Source organism: Conger conger, chromosome 13 (assembly GCF_963514075.1).
Source record: "Conger conger chromosome 13, fConCon1.1, whole genome shotgun sequence".
Taxonomy (NCBI): Eukaryota; Metazoa; Chordata; class Actinopteri; order Anguilliformes; family Congridae; genus Conger; species Conger conger.
The window spans coordinates 21,770,214-21,791,041 of record NC_083772.1 but is presented as its reverse complement, the minus strand read 5'-3'; the positions used below and the strand labels follow the sequence as shown (position 1 = coordinate 21,791,041).

The following is a 20,828-nucleotide window of genomic DNA, read 5'->3' as shown; positions in this document are numbered from 1 at the left end:
TCTCTCTCTGTGCGATGTTCGGTGAGAGCTGATCTCGCTCTGTGTGGTGTTGGTGGAGAGCGTATCTCTCTCTGTGCGGTGTTGGATGAGAGCGGATCTCTCTCTGTGTGGTGTTGGGTGAGAGCTGATCTCTCTCTCCGGTGTTGGGTGAGAGCTGATCTCTCTCTCTCTGTGCGGTGTTGGGTGAGGGCTGATCTCTCTCTCTGCGGTGTTGGGTGAGAGCTGATCTCTCTCTCCGGTGTTGGGTGAGAGCTGATCTCTCTCTCTGTGCGGTGTTGGGTGAGAGCTGATCTCTCTCTCTCTGTGCAGTTTTGGGTGAGAGCTGATCTCTGTGTGGTGTTGGTTGAGAGCTGATCTCTCTCTCTCTGTGCAGTTTTGGGTGAGAGCTGATCTCTGTGTGGTGTTGGTTGAGAGCTGATCTCTCTCTCTCTGTGTGGTGTTGGGTGAGAGCTGATCTCTCTCTCTCTCTCTGTGGTGCTGGGCGAGAGCTGATCTCTCTGTGGTGTTGGGTGAGAGCTGATCTCTGTGTGGTGTTAGGTGAGAGCTGATCTCTCTCTCTGTGCGGTGTTGGGTGAGATGATCTCTCTCTCTGTGCGATGTTCGGTGAGAGCTGATCTCGCTCTGTGTGGTGTTGGTGGAGAGCGTATCTCTCTCTGTGCGGTGTTGGATGAGAGCGGATCTCTCTCTGTGTGGTGTTGGGTGAGAGCTGATCTCTCTCTCCGGTGTTGGGTGAGAGCTGATCTCTCTCTCTGTGCGGTGTTGGGTGAGAGATGATCTCTCTCTCTGTGCGGTGTTCGGTGAGATCTGATCTCTCTCTGTGCCGTGTTCGGTGAGAGCTGATCTCTTTCTGTGTGGTGTTCGGTGAGAGCTGATCTCTGTGTGGTGTTGGTTGAGAGCTGATCTCTCTCTCTCTGTGCGGTGTTGGATGAGAGCGGATCTCTCTCTGTGTGGTGTTGGGTGAGAGCTGATCTCTCTCTCCGGTGTTGGGTGAGAGCTGATCTCTCTCTCTGTGCGGTGTTGGGTGAGAGCTGATCTCTCTCTCTCTGTGCAGTTTTGGGTGAGAGCTGATCTCTGTGTGGTGTTGGTTGAGAGCTGATCTCTCTCTCTCTGTGCAGTTTTGGGTGAGAGCTGATCTCTGTGTGGTGTTGGTTGAGAGCTGATCTCTCTCTCTCTGTGTGGTGTTGGGTGAGAGCTGATCTCTCTCTCTCTCTGTGGTGCTGGGCGAGAGCTGATCTCTCTGTGGTGTTGGGTGAGAGCTGATCTCTGTGTGGTGTTAGGTGAGAGCTGATCTCTCTCTCTGTGCGGTGTTGGGTGAGATGATCTCTCTCTCTGTGCGATGTTCGGTGAGAGCTGATCTCGCTCTGTGTGGTGTTGGTGGAGAGCGTATCTCTCTCTGTGCGGTGTTGGATGAGAGCGGATCTCTCTCTGTGTGGTGTTGGGTGAGAGCTGATCTCTCTCTCCGGTGTTGGGTGAGAGCTGATCTCTCTCTCTCTGTGCGGTGTTGGGTGAGGGCTGATCTCTCTCTCTGCGGTGTTGGGTGAGAGCTGATCTCTCTCTCCGGTGTTGGGTGAGAGCTGATCTCTCTCTCTGTGCGGTGTTGGGTGAGAGCTGATCTCTCTCTCTCTGTGCAGTTTTGGGTGAGAGCTGATCTCTGTGTGGTGTTGGTTGAGAGCTGATCTCTCTCTCTCTGTGCAGTTTTGGGTGAGAGCTGATCTCTGTGTGGTGTTGGTTGAGAGCTGATCTCTCTCTCTCTGTGTGGTGTTGGGTGAGAGCTGATCTCTCTCTCTCTCTCTGTGGTGCTGGGCGAGAGCTGATCTCTCTGTGGTGTTGGGTGAGAGCTGATCTCTGTGTGGTGTTAGGTGAGAGCTGATCTCTCTCTCTGTGCGGTGTTGGGTGAGATGATCTCTCTCTCTGTGCGATGTTCGGTGAGAGCTGATCTCGCTCTGTGTGGTGTTGGTGGAGAGCGTATCTCTCTCTGTGCGGTGTTGGATGAGAGCGGATCTCTCTCTGTGTGGTGTTGGGTGAGAGCTGATCTCTCTCTCCGGTGTTGGGTGAGAGCTGATCTCTCTCTCTCTGTGCGGTGTTGGGTGAGGGCTGATCTCTCTCTCTGCGGTGTTGGGTGAGAGCTGATCTCTCTCTCTGTGCGGTGTTGGGTGAGAGCTGATCTCTCTCTCTGCGGTGTTGGGTGAGAGCTGATCTCTCTCTGTGCGGTGTTGGGTGAGAGCTGATCTCTGTGCGGTGTTGGGTGAGGGCTGATCTCTCTGTGGTGTTGGGTGAGAGCTGATCTCTGTGTGGTGTTGGTTGAGAGCTGATCTCTCTCTCTCTGTGCGGTGTTGAGTGAGAGCGGATCTCTCTCTCTCTGTGGTGTTGGGTGAGAGCTGATCTCTCTCTCTCTGTGGTGTTGGGTGAGAGCTGATCTCTGTGTGGTGTTGGTTGAGAGCTGATCTCTCTCTCTGTGTGGTGTTGGGTGAGAGCTGATCTCTCTCTCGGTGTTGGGTGAGAGCTGATCTCTCTCTCTGTGCGGTGTTCGGTGAGAGATGATCTCTCTCTCTGTGCGGTGTTCGGTGACAGCTGATCTCTCTCTGTGTGGTGTTGGTGGAGAGCGGATCTCTCTCTGTGTGGTGCTCGGTGAGAGCTGATCTCTTTCTGTGCGGTGTTCGGTGAGAGCTGATCTCTGTGCGGTGTTGGGTGAGAGCTGATCTCTGTGTGGTGTTGGTTGAGAGCTGATCTCTGTGCGGTGTTGGGTGAGAGCTGATCTCTCTCTCTCTCTCTCTGTGCAGTGTTGGGTGAGAGCTGATCTCTCTCTCTCTCTGCGGTGTTGGGTGAGAGCTGATCTCTCTCTCTGTGCGGTGTTGGGTGAGAGCTGATCTCTGTGCGGTGTTCGGTGAGAGCTGATCTCTCTCTCTGTGCCGTGTTCGGTGAGAGCTGATCTCTCTCTGTGCGGTGTTGCTGGAGAGCGGATCGCTCTCTTTCTGTGCGTTGTTCGGTGAGAGCAGATCTCTCTCTCTCTGCAGTATTCGGTGAGAGCTGATCTCTCTCTTTCCGTGCGGTGTTGGTGGAGAGCTGATCTCTCTCTGTGCGGTGTTGGTAGAGAGCTGATCTCTCTGTGGTTTTGGTGGAGAGCTGATCTCTCTGCGGTGTTGGTGGAGAGCTGATCTCTCTCTGCGCGGTGTTGGTAGAGAGCTGATCTCTCTCTCTGTGCGGTGTTGGTAGAGAGCTGATCTCTCTCTGTATGGTGTTGGGTGAGAGCTGATTTCTCTCTGTGTGGTGTTGGGTGAGAGCTGATCTCTGTGTCGTGTTGGTTGAGAGCTGATCTCTCTGTGGTGTTGGGTGAGAGCTGATCTCTCTGTGGTGTTGGGTGAGAGCTGATCTCTCTGTGGTGTTGGTTTAGAGCTGATCTCTGTATGGTGTTGGGTGAGAGCTGATCTCTGTATGGTGTTGGGTGAGAGCTGGTCTCTGTGTGGTCTTGGGTGAGAGCTGATCTCTGTGTGGTGTTTGTGGAGAGCTGGCAGCTCTTTCTCTGTGTGGTGTTGGTTGAGGGTTGATGAAGTAGCTCAGTGTAGGGTGGCAGGCCTGTTTTTACCCTGCAGTCACAAAGCTCACACTCCACTAAACCACAGGCCATGGGCAGATTGTGCACCTTGGCACATACTTTAGTCAAAATAATTCAACCACCATTTCCCTCCTGTCTCATAGCAACAGCTGGCTTTCTGTGTGAGTCATGGGTACGTCTGAGTCCAAAACAAAACTCAAACCGTAACCGTGTGTTTTCCCCCTCCAGGACGCGCACGAGCTGGGCATTAACGCAGTGCGCTTCAGCCCCAGCTCCACCCTGCTGGCTACAGGGGGAACCGACCGGGTCATTAAGCTCTGGGACGTCACTGCAGGTACTGTTTCACTGACCTGGGCTCAAATAAGATTTATTTTGGATTCAAATCCTTTTCCGCATTTGGCTTGCCTGGTTTATTGGAACAAATTAAATTATTCCAAAAGTGGAAAATATTCCGCCCATCTGCTCTTCTTTGCAAGCTCAAATGCCCCAGGCAAGATCAATAGAGCACAGAAAAGTATTTGAATCCAAAGCAGATACTATTACTATAAATTTGTAGTTTCATACAGGGACACAAGAACAGTCTTTGGCTGTCATTCATGCACTTTTCGTGGAATATAGCTAAAAAATCGAAAATGTTAATAAGAGAAGTAATTGCGGACAGAATTTGGTCTGAAAACCAGCAACAGATACAGTGGTCGCTGCCCACTTCTGCTTAATAATCCAGTTTTCCCAAAGAGTGCCATAACAGCCTTACACCAGCAGATGGCAGTATGGCCCTGTACAGGGATATCAAACTCAAGTCTCTGCGTTTCAATGGCCCCCTTTTCACCCGGCCAATTCATACGACTTGTATCGAGATCAGCAACTTACGATCCTAGAGGGCCAGGAGCTGCTGGTTTTAACCCCTCCCTTTCCCTGGGAGGTAGGTGGACCAATCAGCTGCATTTCCTGCTGAACCCTGACAAGCCCCTACTTCCTGCTGTGTTCTGATTCTTGGTTGTGATCATGGAGCTACATTGCGATGGCTGCGTCATGTGACTTAATTTCTTATTTCTGCCGGAGGGGTTTGGGTTACTGTATGCATCTTGGTGAGACTGATGCATTTGCACTTGTACAACATCCGTCTGGAATGTGTCTCAGACCACCCCCTGAGGTGGTTTCAGACCTTGGATTTGAATCTGTTCCTAAAGTGTCTTTGGTGCATTTTTATGTGGATAATCCCTGTCCTGATACGACCTCGATGCTGAAGACGTGCGAAATAACCTGGTGGAAATGGGGCCAGTGGCTGGGTTATGGATCAACGGCCATTTTAGGCCTTGCAAACAAGGTCCCATGTGCTCTTTAGCCTATAAGAGGCTTAAATTCAATTTTTAAGTGCTGAACCTCCACAGAAACCAGCATGCATTGAGGCTATTGCTAATTCCTAATATTTCCAACATTCACCTCATTTCATTGCTGTGTAGGTACTGTGTGTATTATGATTTAATTTCCACACACAGAAGTTTTTTTTTAAAGTTCTCAAAGTATAATGGCATACACCATGGATATAGGGCCGTATGCAGAATGGTGGTTTTGAATGTCTTGCTGTTTTCTGGACATGGTTCATATTTATTTAACAGACAATGTTCATAATTTAGCAGTTCTTTACTAAATACTTTACCCTTAGTTGTCCCTCTCGCATCCAATTTGCCCCTTTACTGCATGTTGTAGGTTTGCGTAATGATAATTGCAGTTGTTTCTTATGTTAATAACTCCTGTTGTGTGCATGTTTGCACTGTAAGCCCTATCATGTTTTATTTCTTGACGACAGGCATGCTGTGCAACAGATGCTCACTAGATGGCAGTAACGAGGGAATTACGAGCATCGAGTTTGACCCGACCGTAAGTACGAGTCATTGGAAGGTATTGTACTGCCTGCCTGCTTGTCTGATGCTGTGAATGTTACTGCTTTAAATTTGGGTCGTTACTGCCCCTACCCCTGCTCTATTATACACATCAATACAACCTGCCTCTGCTCAAACTGCTGTTGGAGTTTGATTCAGAAGTGAAATGTTTTAACATGGTGGTGTACACTGTTGTTTCGTTTTGTTCCTGAACTCAGGGGACCAAGGTCTTGGCCGCGTCGTATGACAAATCCGCCCTGTACTGGAGTCTGGATGGCTGTGCCCCCAAGGTAGGCCTGTGTTCGGCTGTGTAAAACACACCCCGCTCCTCCGTCATGGCGAACAGTGCTGTCACTCAGTGACACTGTGCAGGGCTCCTACACTTTGGGCTGGGAAGTGCTGGAAATGTAATGGATGGCTGCCACCAGCCTTAAAAAGTCATTGGAAACTGGCCAAAATTTAGAGATCTGTCTTGCCCACGAGCTTGATGTCACTCACTATGAAGTCTTGCAAGAATACAAGCAGTGTTAAGTGTGTTGCAGTGATCATTTAAAACATTGAATGGTCAACAGTCTTAACCCCTGAGCTATTCTCAAAATGGAGGTGACAGTTAGTGAGATTGGCTTTCTGCAATCTGATTGGCTCCGCAACGTTGCAGCCAGCATTCTCTTGTAGATCATTGGTTGAGTTGGCTGGAATTGTGGCTCAGAGCACGGAGTCTCCAACTCATGTACAATAAAAAAAAAACAAAAAAAAAACCTTACATTCATGTACTCATCTCTTCACGCTTTACCAGAACTCCTTAGCAGGGGTCCCCTCATCTATTGTCACTAGTTTCTCACATGTCTATCCTCAGCCCCTTGTATTTTATACCTTAATCTAGGACTTTTACTGTATACTGGAAATACGTTCATGGCCTTACAACCAAACATACAGGATATGAATTGTACCTTATCTGGCGTGTTTGGTTACTTGTATGACATAATTCACCATTTTGTATGTGGCTTTGGACAGAAGCCTCTGCTGAATAAAATGTAATGTGAGCCCCTGTCCTCTCACTGTCCTGCAGTTCACCCTGACCGGTCACTCCCGCAAAGTCACAGCCGCCAAGTTCAAGTGCAGTCTGCGGCACGTGGTGACCGGGAGCGCTGACCGGACCGTCAAGGTGTGGGACCTTCAGCGCGCAGCCTGTGAGTCGCTGCCCGAGTCTTCCTCACCTCTCCCTTTCTGTAGGGAAGGTCATTCACATCAGGGCCCTCCTGTCTGTGTGTTTCAAAAACATCCCACAAAGAGGAAGGATGAAGTCTTCCTCCACAGCAGGGCTGCCCAACCCTGATCCTGGAGATCTACTGTCCTGTAGGTTTTAATTTCAACCCCAATTTGGCACACCAGATTCTGCTCTGCAGCTCCGCATGATCTCTAGCTGTTAAATGAGGTATGCTTTGTTAGGGTTGGAGTAAAAACCTACAGGATGGTAGATCTCCAGGAACAGGGTTGGGCAGCCCTGCTCTAGCTGTTGAATGAGGTGCGGCTTTATTACGATTGGAGTGAAAAAATACAGCACAGTAGATCTCCAGGAACAGGGTTTAGAACGTGATCCTGTGATGTCCTACAGTACAGTGGGAACAATAATTATTTGATCCCTTGCTGATTTTGTAGCTTTGCCCACTTAAAGAATGTAACTGTAGAATTTTAATCATAGGTACATTTTAACATTGAGAGACAGAATATCCCAAAATAATCCACAATAACAACATCATATAAATTTTATCAATTTTATATCGTATTTTCACATGAAATAAATATTTGATCCATAGAACAATAGGACTTAATACATGGTGGAGAAACCTTTGTTGGCAAGCACAGAGGTCTGATGTTTGTCACCAGGTTTGCACAGATCTCGGGAGGGATTTTGGTCCACTCCTCTTTGCAGATCCTCTCCAAATCCTTAAGGTTCCGAGGCTGTCGCTTGGCAACTCGAAGCTTCAGCTCCCTCCACAGATTTTCGATGGGATTTAAGTCTGGAGACTGGCTAGGCCACTCCAGGACCTTAATATGCTTCTTTTTGAGCCACTCCTTTGTTGCCTTGGCCGTATGTTTTAGGTCATTGTCATGCTGGAAGACCCATCCACGACCCATTTTCAGTGCTCTCACTGAGGGAAGGAAGTTGTCACCCAAAATTTCCTAGTACATGGCCCCATTCATCCTCCCCTCGATACGGTGAAGTCGTCCTGTCACCTTAGCTGTGAAACACCCCCAAAGCATAAGGTTTCCACCTCCATGCTTCACAGTGGGGATGGTGTTCTTGGGGTTGTACTCAGCATTTCTCTTCCTCCAAACACGGCGAGTCGATTTGATGCCAAATAGCTCTATTTTGATCTCATCTGACCACATCACCTTCTCCCAAGCCTCCTGTTCTTTGGCAAACTTCAGACGGGCCTGTACATGTGCCTTCTTCAGCAGAGGAACCTTGCGCGCACAGCAGGGTTTTAATCCTTCACGGTGAAGTGTGTTACTGATGGTTCTCTTTGTGACTGTGGTCCCAACTGCCTTCAGGTCATTAACAAGCTCCTCCTGTGTAGTACTGGGCTGATCCCTGACCTTTCTCATGATCATTGATATCCCACGAGGCGAGATCTTGCGGGGAGCCCCAGACCGAGGGAGATTGGCAGTGACTTTGGGTTTCTTCCATTTTCTAATAATTGCTCCAAAAGTTGTTAAGCAAGCAGCTTGGTGAGAAGTTATTTTCTTGTAGCCCATCCCAGCCTTGTGCAGGTCTACAATTCTGTCCCTGATGTCCTTAGACAGCTCCTTTGTCTTGGCCATGGTGGACATGTTGGAATCTGATTGATTGTGTGGACAGGTGTCTTTTATACAGCTACATAACGATGTAACGAGTTGACACAGGTGATGTGGGTAATGAGTTGAGATTAGGAGTGCTTCTGAATGGAAAACAAACTGGTCTGTGGGAGCCAGAATTATTGCTGATTGGTAGGGGATCAAATACTTATTTCATGCAAAAATACAATAATAAATGTATAACATTTATATGATGTTGTTATTCTGGATTATTTTGTGATATTCTGTCTCTCAATGTTAAAATGTACCTATGATTAAAATTCTACACAGTTCCATTCTTTGTAAGTGGGCAAACCTACAATATCAGCAAGGGATCAAATAATTATTGCTCCCACTGTATACCTCATTTGTACTACACATTTAACACATCCAATTTGTTTGAAACTTGATTTTGAATGAATTATCCTTAATCAATATTGTGTTCATATTTTATTGCATACTGCCATAAAACCTTCTGAATGCACTTTCCAAAATAATACATGAAAAATCAATTTGCAAAAAGTCCTTTAGCATAACTGAATTAGTAATGAAATTGATTTGATGTGTTTAAATGAAAATGGCTAAAATCATTACCGGCGATAAAACTTTATTAGATCAAGTGTTCCGCCATGGCATTGAGGAACACACACAAGATGGCCGCCTTTACCCTGAAGTCGGGGGCCGCATACTCGGCATACTACTACTTCAGTGAAAATCAGCCTGAAATGTAATACTGAAATATACAGTAGTACGAGTTTTCAGGGAACTAATAGGAAATGCCAAAGGACCAGCTGGTCTACACATAGACAAGGAACAAGCACTGGAAGGGTCAGCCATATGAGGTGTAAATGTGTATGTGTGTCTGTCTCAATGGAGGTAGCCAAGCAGAACTCATACTGACATACTACTTCAAGATCCAAAACTTTGCAACAGACCTGGCTTTCCATCACTGGTCTTTTTGGAATGTTTGGGGTTTGGCATTTTCATTCCTCCATGACATAGTGATTGTTATGTGTCTGTGTTTGTTTATCCTTTATTGTTGAAGGTAAGTGAACCACATTTTTTAGATTAGATTTTTGTAACTAAATAAACCTCTTGATTTTCACATGGTTGCAAGTTATTCATTTTGACAAAAGGTCGATCCCACTGGGTTTTTATTAAATATATTTGAATAAAAACCACCACACAAAACTGGCACTCTGGAGTGATCTCCCGGTGCTGTGCTGTGGAGATGAGCACTAAGTGCCTGGCCCGATTATTTAACGCACCGAGGCTGTGCCCTCTTCTCCAGCAGAGGTCTGAAGGTGCTGTCTCTCCCCGCAGGTGTGCAGACCATTGATGTCCTGTCGTACTGCAGCGATGTGGTCTGCTCCGAGTATTACATCATCAGCGGCCACTACGACCGGAAGATCCGCTTCTGGGACAGCAGGTAACCGGACCTTTGGGTGCGGCCAGTTCATTTCAATTCAGGCTTATTTGTGTAGCCGTCGTAAGGATGCTTTACAGAGTAACAGAAGGGCAAAGAAAAAAAGGTACAAACACCAGACCTGAACCCCCAAATAATGAGCGCATGAGGTTAATTATCTCCCCAGGGGGAGAGAAACCTCCAAGCTGTGCTGAGAAGAAGACAAACTCTTCAATGCGTCTTGGCTATTGAGGTATAAAGTAAATGCAGTGATACAGGGTGTGGTGTGAGCGTGCGTGTGAGCATGTGTGTGCTGTGAGCGTGAGTGCGTGTATGTAGAAAGGCAGGGGTGGTCGTCTCTCACTCGCTCCTGAATTGAATCTGGAGCTGCAGACTGGCTCGTTCTCTCTCTGCTGTCGCCTAGCAACAGTTGGCCCACATAATTATCTCTGCTTGTCCCTGTGATGGGATTTTCTCCATCCTGAATTTCACAAAACGATCAAATGTATTTCATTATTTATGTTTGTTTATTCATTTCTTCACATTCTCTGATCAGTTCCTGAGCTGTTTTTTCCCACGGTGAACCCTTAAAATCCAGCCCCTGGGTTGGCCTGTGTCTCGCTCTGAATGTCCTATAATTAATACAGATAAATAGAAATGGATCATGTATGCCAGACCTGGGTCAAAGGTCTATTATGTCCTGTATTTTTTACTTCAGGTGCCTGTCAGATTTGAATACACTCATTTTACACATAGTATGCTATTTTTCTAAAGTGTGCTATGTGAACGATGAATGTTGTTCTGAATATTGGTGAAAAAGGGAGGTTTCTTTTAAAATGGCAGGAATCTGCAACAATATTTTACTGGTCTGTCTGTGTGTTATGCATACTTGGAGTGTAACTGTGTGCATGTCTATAAGTGTGTATTTTTGTACAGCGTACATCCTTGTTCTGTAACTGTGTGTGGGTTCGTGTACATACTCGGTGTTACTGTGTGTGTGAATGTGTATCCGTGTCAAACTGTAATTATGTGAGTGTGTATATGTGTGTGTATTTGTGTACATGCTTGTTTTGTAATTGTGTGTGCATATGTATGTACATGCTCATTCTGTAATTGTGGGGTCTGGTTCTCTTTGCAGGGCAGCGAGCTGCACACAGGAAGTTCCTCTCCAGGGGAAAGTGACATCACTGGACCTCTCCCCCGACCACCGGCAGCTGCTCAGCTGCTCCCGAGACGAGTGCCTGCAGGTGGTGGACCTGAGGATGAGCAACTCCAGGAGGACTTTCAGGTAGCGCTACACCAGGGTCCGTCAGTCAAACCACTCCCCCTGAAACGGAGACCCCGGGCCATGGTTCCTAAATCTTAGATGTATTGAGCTTCATTCCATTACATTATAGTGCATTGCAGTTGCACTATATATCATCCCGAGAGACAGTATACAGCTGGATATTTATCAGACGCTTTCCAGGTCTGGTTAAGTGTCTGATTGTCCTACATGGGAACCGTGGAGAGACTTTTCGTTTTGATCACTGCTCGTTTTGCTTAAGGGTTGTACAGTTTCACTTGCCAATGAAATGCGTTTAAACCGCCACGTTTCTGCTTCTCTGCGCAGAGCTGATGGCTTCAAGTGTGGATGCGACAGCACCAAGGCCATCTTCAGGTGAGCTTATAATCTAAGAGGGAGGAATTCTGCTACCATTACTTTCGTTTCATTTTCATTTAGCTGACACTTTCATCAAAAGTGACTTATAGTTGATTAGACGAAGCAGGGGATAATCCCCCCCAAGAGCAATGTGGTGTTATCGTGGCTACTTCGGGGATTGACCCACCAACCTCAAAGGTTAAAGGTACAAGGCAGTTTTTATGTTTTCACTCCTTGGTCAGAAGGCAAATAAGCCCAGCCATGTGTACTACACTTTTCCTAAAATGAGTTGAAAGTACAATAGGTCATTTTGGACTTGACTCACAGTCAAGAGAAGAATTGCAGCGACAAACATCCTCAAACCACAACGCTGTTTATCCCTCCTTCTTCTCCGTGAACGTGCTGACATTGAAACCCCTCCACACCATTGGCTGTGGCAGTTGGAACCAATCAATGAGCTTCAATTATTGAACAGCTATACAATATTTTGGTACAAAGTGTCGGTCCGTCAACTATACATTTTGAAACCCAAATTTTAGGAAACACACAATGTTTTAACACAAAAATCTTACATATTGTACCTGTAATTACCTAATTTACAAGGGCCAAAAAGCCAGATCTATGGAGCTGCTGGAATACCCAATGCCATGTTCTTTTATTAAGCCAGCACAGGCTGGCCTGGCAGAGCAGTGCAAATATCTGTGCTTTGGAGAGGTCTTCTTCTTGGCATGAAATTATCTCCGATCCTGTGTGTTGGTGTGTCGGTTTATCTGTTTATCTATGTGTCTGCGTGTCTGCGTTCTTACAACAGGAAAAGCCATGTCAAGCAAGGACAACAACACTATTTATTCCATTCCTGAAATAAACATTCAGATTTCTCTCAGAAGATCACACAAGGCCGCTCCCATATCTTCTATGTGTGAAGTCAAAACAAAAGGTGTTGCCTGAGAACACTGGAACCTTTTCTTGTGCTTTTCACAGGAACACTGCTGCTTTTGTTCACAGTAAAGCAGTGTTGGAAGATTTCCCTAAATCTTATGAGGTCTGGGGACCCTGCAAATTGGAGGAACGTGTTGAACAGAAAATGCACTCCAGCTCCTGTTCATACGTGATGCCGCAAAGGAAAACCAGAACATTGATGAGTTAAGATCAAGCGGCCAAACCCGGGCTTCTTTTCTGAAGCTGGTTTCCTGGTCATGCTGTGGTGCAATTGCAGTCAAAATATGAAGTCAATATTTTTTTCCCACAAGAAAATGTAGTCACTGTGTTATAAGGACAATAAAGCAATACTTTGTGGACAAATCAGGGACAGATTACGTCAGTTTCTCTCACACGCGTGGAGGAACCACATCGGCTTCCCTACTGCCCAAACTCTGGCTCCAAATTGTATGAGATAGCGGTGTGGGTAAACTTGAATTCTGCGGTTTCAAAGCGCTTTTCAGGAGCTCATGGATAGCGTGAGAGGGGTTAGAGAGACAGTTCCCAAAACAGAATATATTTGCACATTAAACTTTATGCCTCTTTTAGCAAATACTCCCTGACTGGAACTCGGTTGAACTTGGCTTTGGGGGAAAACCACATTCCCACACTGCATTTCTCTGTAGTTTCACGGCGTTTCTGGCAGTAGATTCCTCAGGACTGGCTATTTTTATGCAGGCCCTGCAAGGGCATCACCCAAGCCCCCGAAGCACCTTGTGACAATAACGCAATGGGACTTTAAAGGCTAAAGGTTACGCAGGATTTTCTAGCCATGCTGCGGCCCTGTGTTTACAATCAGTCTCCTCCTCTGTGCGCCTGCTCACCTCTGTTTTATATTTCAGATCCTTTTTTTATCTTATATTATCTATATATTTGTTTATCTCTCCCTGTCGGCAGTGAGGCAAAAACAAATCCAAGTTTGGCTAGTTTTTTAACAAGCCAGGCTTGTTCATTACAATTCATTACATGTTATTTAGCTGACACTTTTATCCAAAGCGACCAACAGTTGATTAGACCGAGCAGGGAAAAAACCCACCAGGAGCAGTGAGGTTAAGGACCCAACAGCTGTGTGGATCTTATCATCGCTACACTGGGGTTTGAACCACTAACCTCCTGTCCCTTAACCACTACGCTGCCCTGGTTCTTTCGTTTTGCTGTACTTTTGCTTCTTCACCTCCACAACTGCAGCAACTAGCTCCTCGGGTGCGTTCCTGATCCCACGCCACACACTCTGTAGCGAAACCTACACCTCCACACACAGAGAGCGTTACGAACAGACACGTCCCCAACACATTACAGAATAAACAAATTCAGGTAAAGGAGCACAAATTTGCCAAAGGTGTGCAAACCGAGATTGCCAGCGCATCATAGATATGCCTTAGCCTGGCTATTTTATAGTATGTAAAATTCCTGCATAGTATGCCTTTAACTGTTGGCAAGCTGAAGCAGCTAGTGTTTTGGTCTGCTTCTGTTTTTTTTCCCCTGCCCTCCGAATCTCTGGTCGTGACCAAACCTGACCGTAATTCTGAGTAATGTTCTTTCATTTTGTTTGAAAACATGTTCCCGTCTGCCCACGAGGCAGGCTGAGCCACGCTCCCCCGAGAGCCTGAGAAACCCACTCCCGTCCGTCATCAGGAGGAGATGAGGAATCTGTGGCTCGTCGGGGATGAGAACGCCAGCGCCTTCGCAGCGGGCGTTGTTTACAGAAACCTCCCTCTCAGAAAACCTCCATCTCCTACCCTTTGAACAGAGCCGTCATCTCAAAGATCAGCAAATACATTTCAGCAATAGTTCTTCATCGAGTAAGATTAAAATGTTCATGAGAATTCTTCTAAAAAATAAAACGGGCATTTTTATGCTCACGAAATGCTCAAATGTCCAGTCGGGGAAGGCACTATAATTATGCTCTCAAAGAACGGAAGTCATTCGACCACGTCATCAAAGTCAAGGTCATGTCCTGCCGGGCTGTTCTTCCCGCTGCTTTGACCTACTTGTCATGGTCGACTAAATTGTTTGTTCACAGCGTAATTGGGGTCATTTGTAATTTTGTTCATTTCCTCATTCCATACTGTGTTTGCTTGGTCCAGTGTCTCGTTGGAAAGGGTTTCAGGATCCATGTGTTATTTATGCACATTGATCTGGAAGTAGATGGTGAGGTTGGACAGGCAGCGTGGCCTGTTCTCATCATTATGCGTTGCTGTCTTCCTCCCTCCTTACTATATTGATTATATATCCGTGAATAGTTCACTTTCACCCATCATGCGGAATGTCAGGAACCGAAGTATGCGATACAGCTACACAAGCACCATGTGGACCCGCCTGTCGGCTAGTGGCTAAGGTACATGACTGGGACCTGGATGGTTGATGGTTCATGCCCTGGTGTAGCCACAATAAGATCCATACAGTCCTTAACCCTGCATTGCTCCAGGAGATATTGTCCCCTGCTTAGTCCATTCAACTGTAAGTTGCTTTGGATAAAAGCTTCAGCTAAATAACTGCAATGTAACGCAATGTAATCATGATTTATATTGAGTCATTTTGGCCATTTTTGATGTGTAAATGGGAAGTTGGCGTTTTCCTTTGTGTATGCTGTAGGCAGGGTAACAGCCCTTCTCTTGTCCTCTCCAGCCCCGATGGGAACTATCTGGCAGCAGGTTCAGCAGATGGGGCTGTCTACATCTGGAACGTCAACTCTGGCAACCTGGAAACCCACCTGCCTGGCATGCACAGGTAGCTTACCTGTCCTGTTTGGTGTGTGATGTCACTGTATATCTGTCGTGTTCAGTGTGTGATGTCACTGTATTCCTGTTCTGTTTGGTGTGTGATGTCACTGTTTATCTGCCCCATTGAGTCTGTGTGATGTCACCGCATATGTCGTGTTCAGTGTGTGATGTCACTGTATATCTGTCCTATTTTATGTGTGACATCACTGCATAGGCGGAGAGTTGGCTGCAGGTAACCTCGGTAATCGATGTTGGCAGTTTCGAGCATGAAATGTCGGGTCCCCTGGGCCTGCAGTCTCCCTGTGACGTCAAACCCCACCCACCCTGCCCCCTCTCACAAATAAACTGGGCGTCAATTAAGCTTAATGTAATCCTGCACAGCTATTTCTTCACACTATTAAGGAAAGAGCATGACGCTGTCCTCCATTAGCCTCCTGGGTCCTGTAGAGAAGAGGGTTTGTCCTAAGCCCTTCTCCAGAGCTCGCACTCTACCCAATAACTCTGAGCCTATCTCCCAGACAAGTGGCCTCACGGTTTATGAGCCTTTATTTGTTTTTTGTTTGTTTTTTTCCACAGGGTCTGTTTGTTTTATTTTTTCACGATGGCATTTATTGGGAATCCTGCATCTGCTCATGCGTGGACTGAGTGTTGATTTGTCGGCGTATATTGCCAAATATGGCTTTATGGAAATGTGTATTTAACACTTTCACTCTTTACACACAATATTATTATTCTGTACATTTCTGTATACACTCACTAAGCACTTTATTAGGTAGACCTGTACACCAGCTGATTAATGCAAATATCAGCCAGTCATGTGGCAGCAACTAAATGCAGGCATGGTAAAGAGGTTCAGCTATTTTTCAGACCAAATGTCAAAATGTGGAGGAAATGTGTTCTAAGTGACTGACTGTGGAATGATTGTTGGTGCCAGACAGGGTGGTTTGAGTATCTCAGAAACGGCTGATCTCCTGGGCTTTTCACGCACAGCAGTCTCTCGATTTTGCAGAGAATGGTGCGAAAAACAAAAAAAACATCCAATAAGCAGTTCTGTGGGCAGATATGCCTTGTTAATGACAGAGGTCAGAGGAGAATGGCCTATAACGCAAATAACCACGCATTACACCAATGGTATGTTGAAGAGCATCTCTGAACAAACAACGTGTCAAAGCCTGGTGAGAAAGTGGATAGGCTTCAGCAGCAGAAGAAATCAGTCTAATAAATACCTGAAAGTGCTCACTGAGTGTGTCTGTCCCCCTGTCCCCCAGCTCCTCGGTGAACGCCCTGTCCTGGTCGGTCTCTGGGCAGTACGTGGTCAGCGTGGACAAGAGCCGGAGGGCCGTGCTGTGGAGCGACTTCTGAGGGCCACGTCGGGGGGCATCTCCTCATTTCGGGGTACACAGGAGACCCCCGTGTTCGGCTAACAGGCCTACTGACCTGGTGAAAAACAAAATGGCGGAAAAATGCCTGCTGCTCACCTCCAGTGAGGGTGGGCATGGTCGCCTGGTGCCCCGGGACTCAAACGACATGGCATTCCTCCTCCCCTGAGTGGGTGGGCGTGTGTGGGCCGGATCCTGACTGGTGGTTGGCTGCATTTTTAGGGAATTGTTTTTGTATTTTTTTAATATAATATGTAGTATAATATGTACATATAGTATATAGAAGGGGGAAGGTTGTACCTCCAGTAAAGGGCTGTTTTCTCATCTGATCATAAGGTTTGTGAATGTTGAGTTCACCTTGCCCTGCATTCAGACCACTGCTGGTCCATGCAGCCACAGTCGGAGCCCTGTGTGGCGTGAGTGGTGATGTCATTTCCTCCGAGCACTTAATCAGCTTCCAGTGGGTAGCCGTGGGTGCAGATAATGGAGCTATTAGCCATCCTCACATATCCAAATAACTCTCAGCCTAGCTTGGGGTAGCAGCGGTTTAACCTGGTTCTGATCCAACAAACCAAATCTGGACCTGGGACACCACTTTTGAATGCTGCCCAATGCTGCCCAGCCTTTTCCGGGAGATCTACAGTCCTGTGGGTTTTCACTCCAACCCTAACAAAGCACACCTCATTCAACAGCTAGAGCAAGGTTGCCCAACACTGTTCCTGGAGATCTACCATCCTGTAGGTTTTCACTCCAAGCCTCACAAAGCCACACCTCATTCAACAGCTCGAGATCTGCATTGAGTTGCTAATTAGTAGAGTCTGGTGCCAAATTAGGGTTGAAATGAAAGCCTATGGTTGATGGTAGATCTCCAGGAACAGGGTTGGTTACTGCTGGATTTCAATATAAGCGTTCAGCAGATGTTCTTATCCCCAGTCACTTACACGTAGTTTCACTTCATACAGCTGTACTGACGCTATTCAGGTTAAGTTAACTGCCCTAGGGTATGGGTATGGTGGCAGTTTTCTACCTGGGAACCGAACCTGCAACCCTGCTTTGTAGTTTCCCCTTCACTGTGTTTTCATATGATTGCGATGAAAAGGCACTATATGAATGATGAACCATGAGGATGATGGTTATTGTTTTTTATTGTTATTATTGTTCCTACATCAGCTATTTTGGGGCGGTTGCGTAGCCTGTCTGAATTGCTTCTTATTTCAGAAACCGCTCTGTTGTATAAGGCGACTGGCACAAAGGGAATGGTCTTATTTCAGTGTCCAGCGTCACTGTGGTTTCTGAGGGAAATGTGTCAGTGTACAGCTCTGCAGTGCCTTTATTTATCCTTTAACCCAGAAAATACAACATGAACTCCCAAGAAGAACTGTGCACATTCCAATCTATATTAACTGAACGTACCTCCATACCCATGCTAATAAACCTAAGCTAACCCAGTCCTCTGAAAAACTAAATGCAAAAAGAAGTTCTATTTTATGAAGGTAACTGATATAACGATGATGAGGAAGTCAATTGTTTTATATAAGCTTTCTCCTTTTTGCATTTACAGTCTATACTGTATGGGGGGAAGAGGAAGAGGGGTAAAGAGAGAGCTCTTGAATTCGGATTAACTATCTCTCACACACAAAGCTCTTTTCTGTGTGAGAGGGCAGGGTGGGGAGGGAGAAGATGAGGGGGGCTGTGAGCTCTCGCTTAAGTTTTAATGAAAGGAAGGGCGGTCCACTCTGCCCCTGACCCGCCATTTCCACCCTCTGTTTCCACTCTGTCCCGCCGTGTTCACTCGCCAAATCTGCACTTCAAAGGGCTTCGGTCCCCCCCCCCCCCCCCATCCTTTTTTTGTGGTTTCTGTTTTTCTTGTTTTGTTTATTTGTATAATGACACATTTGCACATTCGGCTTGCTGGAATTGCCAAGTAATATTGGCACCTTTGATCAAACAGTGACATGCCTTTCAAAGCTGACGTAGACCATTTAAAACGGTGTTATGGTTTTAATTTTGTTTTATTTGCCTGAATGTCTGTGTTTACCCATGTTGCTGGTGTTTCATCTGTAGCAAGTTAGCATTGAATTTGACTTTGGGCTGTCTGCTTAAGCACAGCTTAAATCATAGAATCTGCTGCCTTGTGACCCAGTTGCTAATCAGTCATCAGTCAATCGATCAAACAAGCAATCAGTCAATCAATTGATTTACGTGAAGCCATCAGCTAGAGCCCTTATACAAGGGCTCCCCCTGATCCTGTAGTGCCACAGGGTCTGCTGGGGTCCCCAGCCCTGGTCCTGGAGAACCACAGGGTCTGTTGGGGTCCCCAGCCCTGGTCCTGGAGAGCCACTGGCTCTGTTGGGGTTCCTAACCCTGCGGCTCCACAGGACCTTGGTTGGGGACTCCAGTGCTGCATCGTGTTTCCTGTACTCAGTGCCAGTCATTGCCTGATAAAACACACTTCAAACCTCCCCTCACTCGAGGCAGAAGGCATTGATTTCACATTTGGCCACACTGACAGCTCTTGCTGTGAAATCATTAATGGCAGCAGTTTTGTGTAGCTGTGATATTTATCTTTGCCAAGAGAGCCATTTGCTTGAGCACCATGGAGCGTTCTTAATTGAAGTGTAAATGTATTAAAGGGATCATAGACTTTATGCAAATGGAGTTTAAATCACGCTTCAAACTCAAAGGGCCTCCTTAATGTTTGTGTTTTATTAAAATTGCTGCATGGTATTTGTGCATAGATCGCATTATAGCAAAAAAGATCAAAAGGCCATATGTATTTTCTGAACTTCATCAGTTGCGTGGTTCATTTGTAACCGCATCTCTTACGTTAAACCAATTGAGGTAGTGTTTGATTCCGAACATTCGTGGTGTGATGTTTAGGGATAGGCAAAGGTTTGAAGATTACCTTTTCATTCCTATGATTATTTTTTGTAACCTTTCTATTTTGTACAATATACATTTTATTTTGTTTTAAAACGGTGAATTCTTGTTTTGAATTCAGCTTAGCCCTTTAAATTGGTTTACAGTGAAAAGGTTTACTAGTTAAAATGAAGATTGTATAATATTTGTCATACTAATATTCAGAATTCTTATGACCCCAGTTGTTATCTTTTTAACAGTGTTCATGAGGAAGTTTGTAAATGAGTGAGTGCTGCTGGGTGGCTCAAAGACTGAAGAGCTGAAACGGAAGGGATATGTGACACACCAGCGAAACGGGTCTTTCAGGGCAAGGTTTTTGAAGAGCAGGGACGTCAAGTGAGGAAGGGGACGTGTAATGGGGATGCGCGCTGCTGTGTGAGAAGGATATTGCATCCTTCCATCGGGACACTATTTGTTATTTTGCTTCACTATTGTCGCTTTATTATTTTTGCTTTATTGTTTTTGAAGGCGATCCTGGGAGGAGATCTAATCTCAGTTGGGGGTTGGCTACATGCCGGGGTCTTAAAGGGAATGGAAAATCGACAGGCATTTGATCAACATATGCGCCCACTGGTACGCAATCTAAATTGAAAATGTTCTCCAGGACGTAGGGGGAAAAGTGCCGCTCTAACTCCTGTTTCAGCTCATCTTTAAGTTCCTTCCTGTGACTCGTGTCTGTGTGGCTTGGGCTCATTGAGTGCATTGCCCTAAGAAAAACAAGCTCTTCTGTCAAAAAACCTGTAATTCATAACCTTGTAATGAGAACGTTGTCCCTTTATGTATTGTGCCATTTTTTCTGTACTTGGCAACTTTCGTTTTGCTATTTATCATTATAGGGGAAATGTTCTTGGAGGGAAGAATGACCTTTTTATGACCTTTATTGTGTGGAAATGCAGTAGGTTTTCTAATGGGGTTCTCTGTACTGACGACATAATACTTCTGTGGTGCCTCCTGTTACCTGCATTCTGTGGTGGGTGTGCGATAGAACACGCTGTGGGTAAAGTAAATGTACTGTAGCTGGGATTACACAGGAGGACTGACACAAGATCTGTGCTGAAATAAAACCCTCTGATTGTGTACATTTGCCTTATTTTCTCTCTTTTCTTCTGTGAGAAATGGAAACGGGAGGTCTTTCAAAGGTAGGTGATACAAAATGATGTGCAATTTATTATTTTACGAGCCCAAAAATTTGTCTTACTAGCAATGTAAATCAGACTGTAACCAGTTATAATGATTAATCAGCTACAATTCTCTAGATAGTGTAAATTGTCCAATGCGCACTTAACATGCTCATTTCCATCACCGCCTCTTCAGGATAACCTCTTAATTCATTGGGTGAATGTGATAAATGAGCCATGGATTACCTGGCATAAGTAACTTCCTAAATCGTTATGGTAAAATCGTTTCCCTGGAAAGTATAATTTCCTGCTGAATCTCATTAGGCCGTTATGTAATGAAATGGGATCATCCGGTGAAATTGGCTGTGTCAGCGAAGGCATACCACTCTG

At 45.9% G+C, this 20,828-nt stretch overlaps 1 protein-coding gene across 1 annotated transcript in view; it reads left to right on the top strand.

Annotated features, from left to right (window-relative positions):
* The window catches only part of LOC133108620 (protein Atg16l2), a 31,098-nt gene extending 10,699 nt beyond the window's left edge, over positions 1-20,399 (top strand). Inside the window, exons 10-18 of the mRNA XM_061218232.1 lie at positions 3,782-3,887; positions 5,364-5,434; positions 5,655-5,726; positions 6,506-6,626; positions 9,598-9,703; positions 10,818-10,967; positions 11,292-11,339; positions 14,928-15,029; positions 16,291-20,399. Of these exons, the coding sequence (XP_061074216.1) occupies positions 3,782-3,887; positions 5,364-5,434; positions 5,655-5,726; positions 6,506-6,626; positions 9,598-9,703; positions 10,818-10,967; positions 11,292-11,339; positions 14,928-15,029; positions 16,291-16,384 (870 nt within the window). The 3' untranslated portion in view covers positions 16,385-20,399. The remainder of the gene's footprint in view (positions 1-3,781; positions 3,888-5,363; positions 5,435-5,654; positions 5,727-6,505; positions 6,627-9,597; positions 9,704-10,817; positions 10,968-11,291; positions 11,340-14,927; positions 15,030-16,290) is intronic.
* The last annotated feature ends 429 nt before the right edge of the window (positions 20,400-20,828 follow it).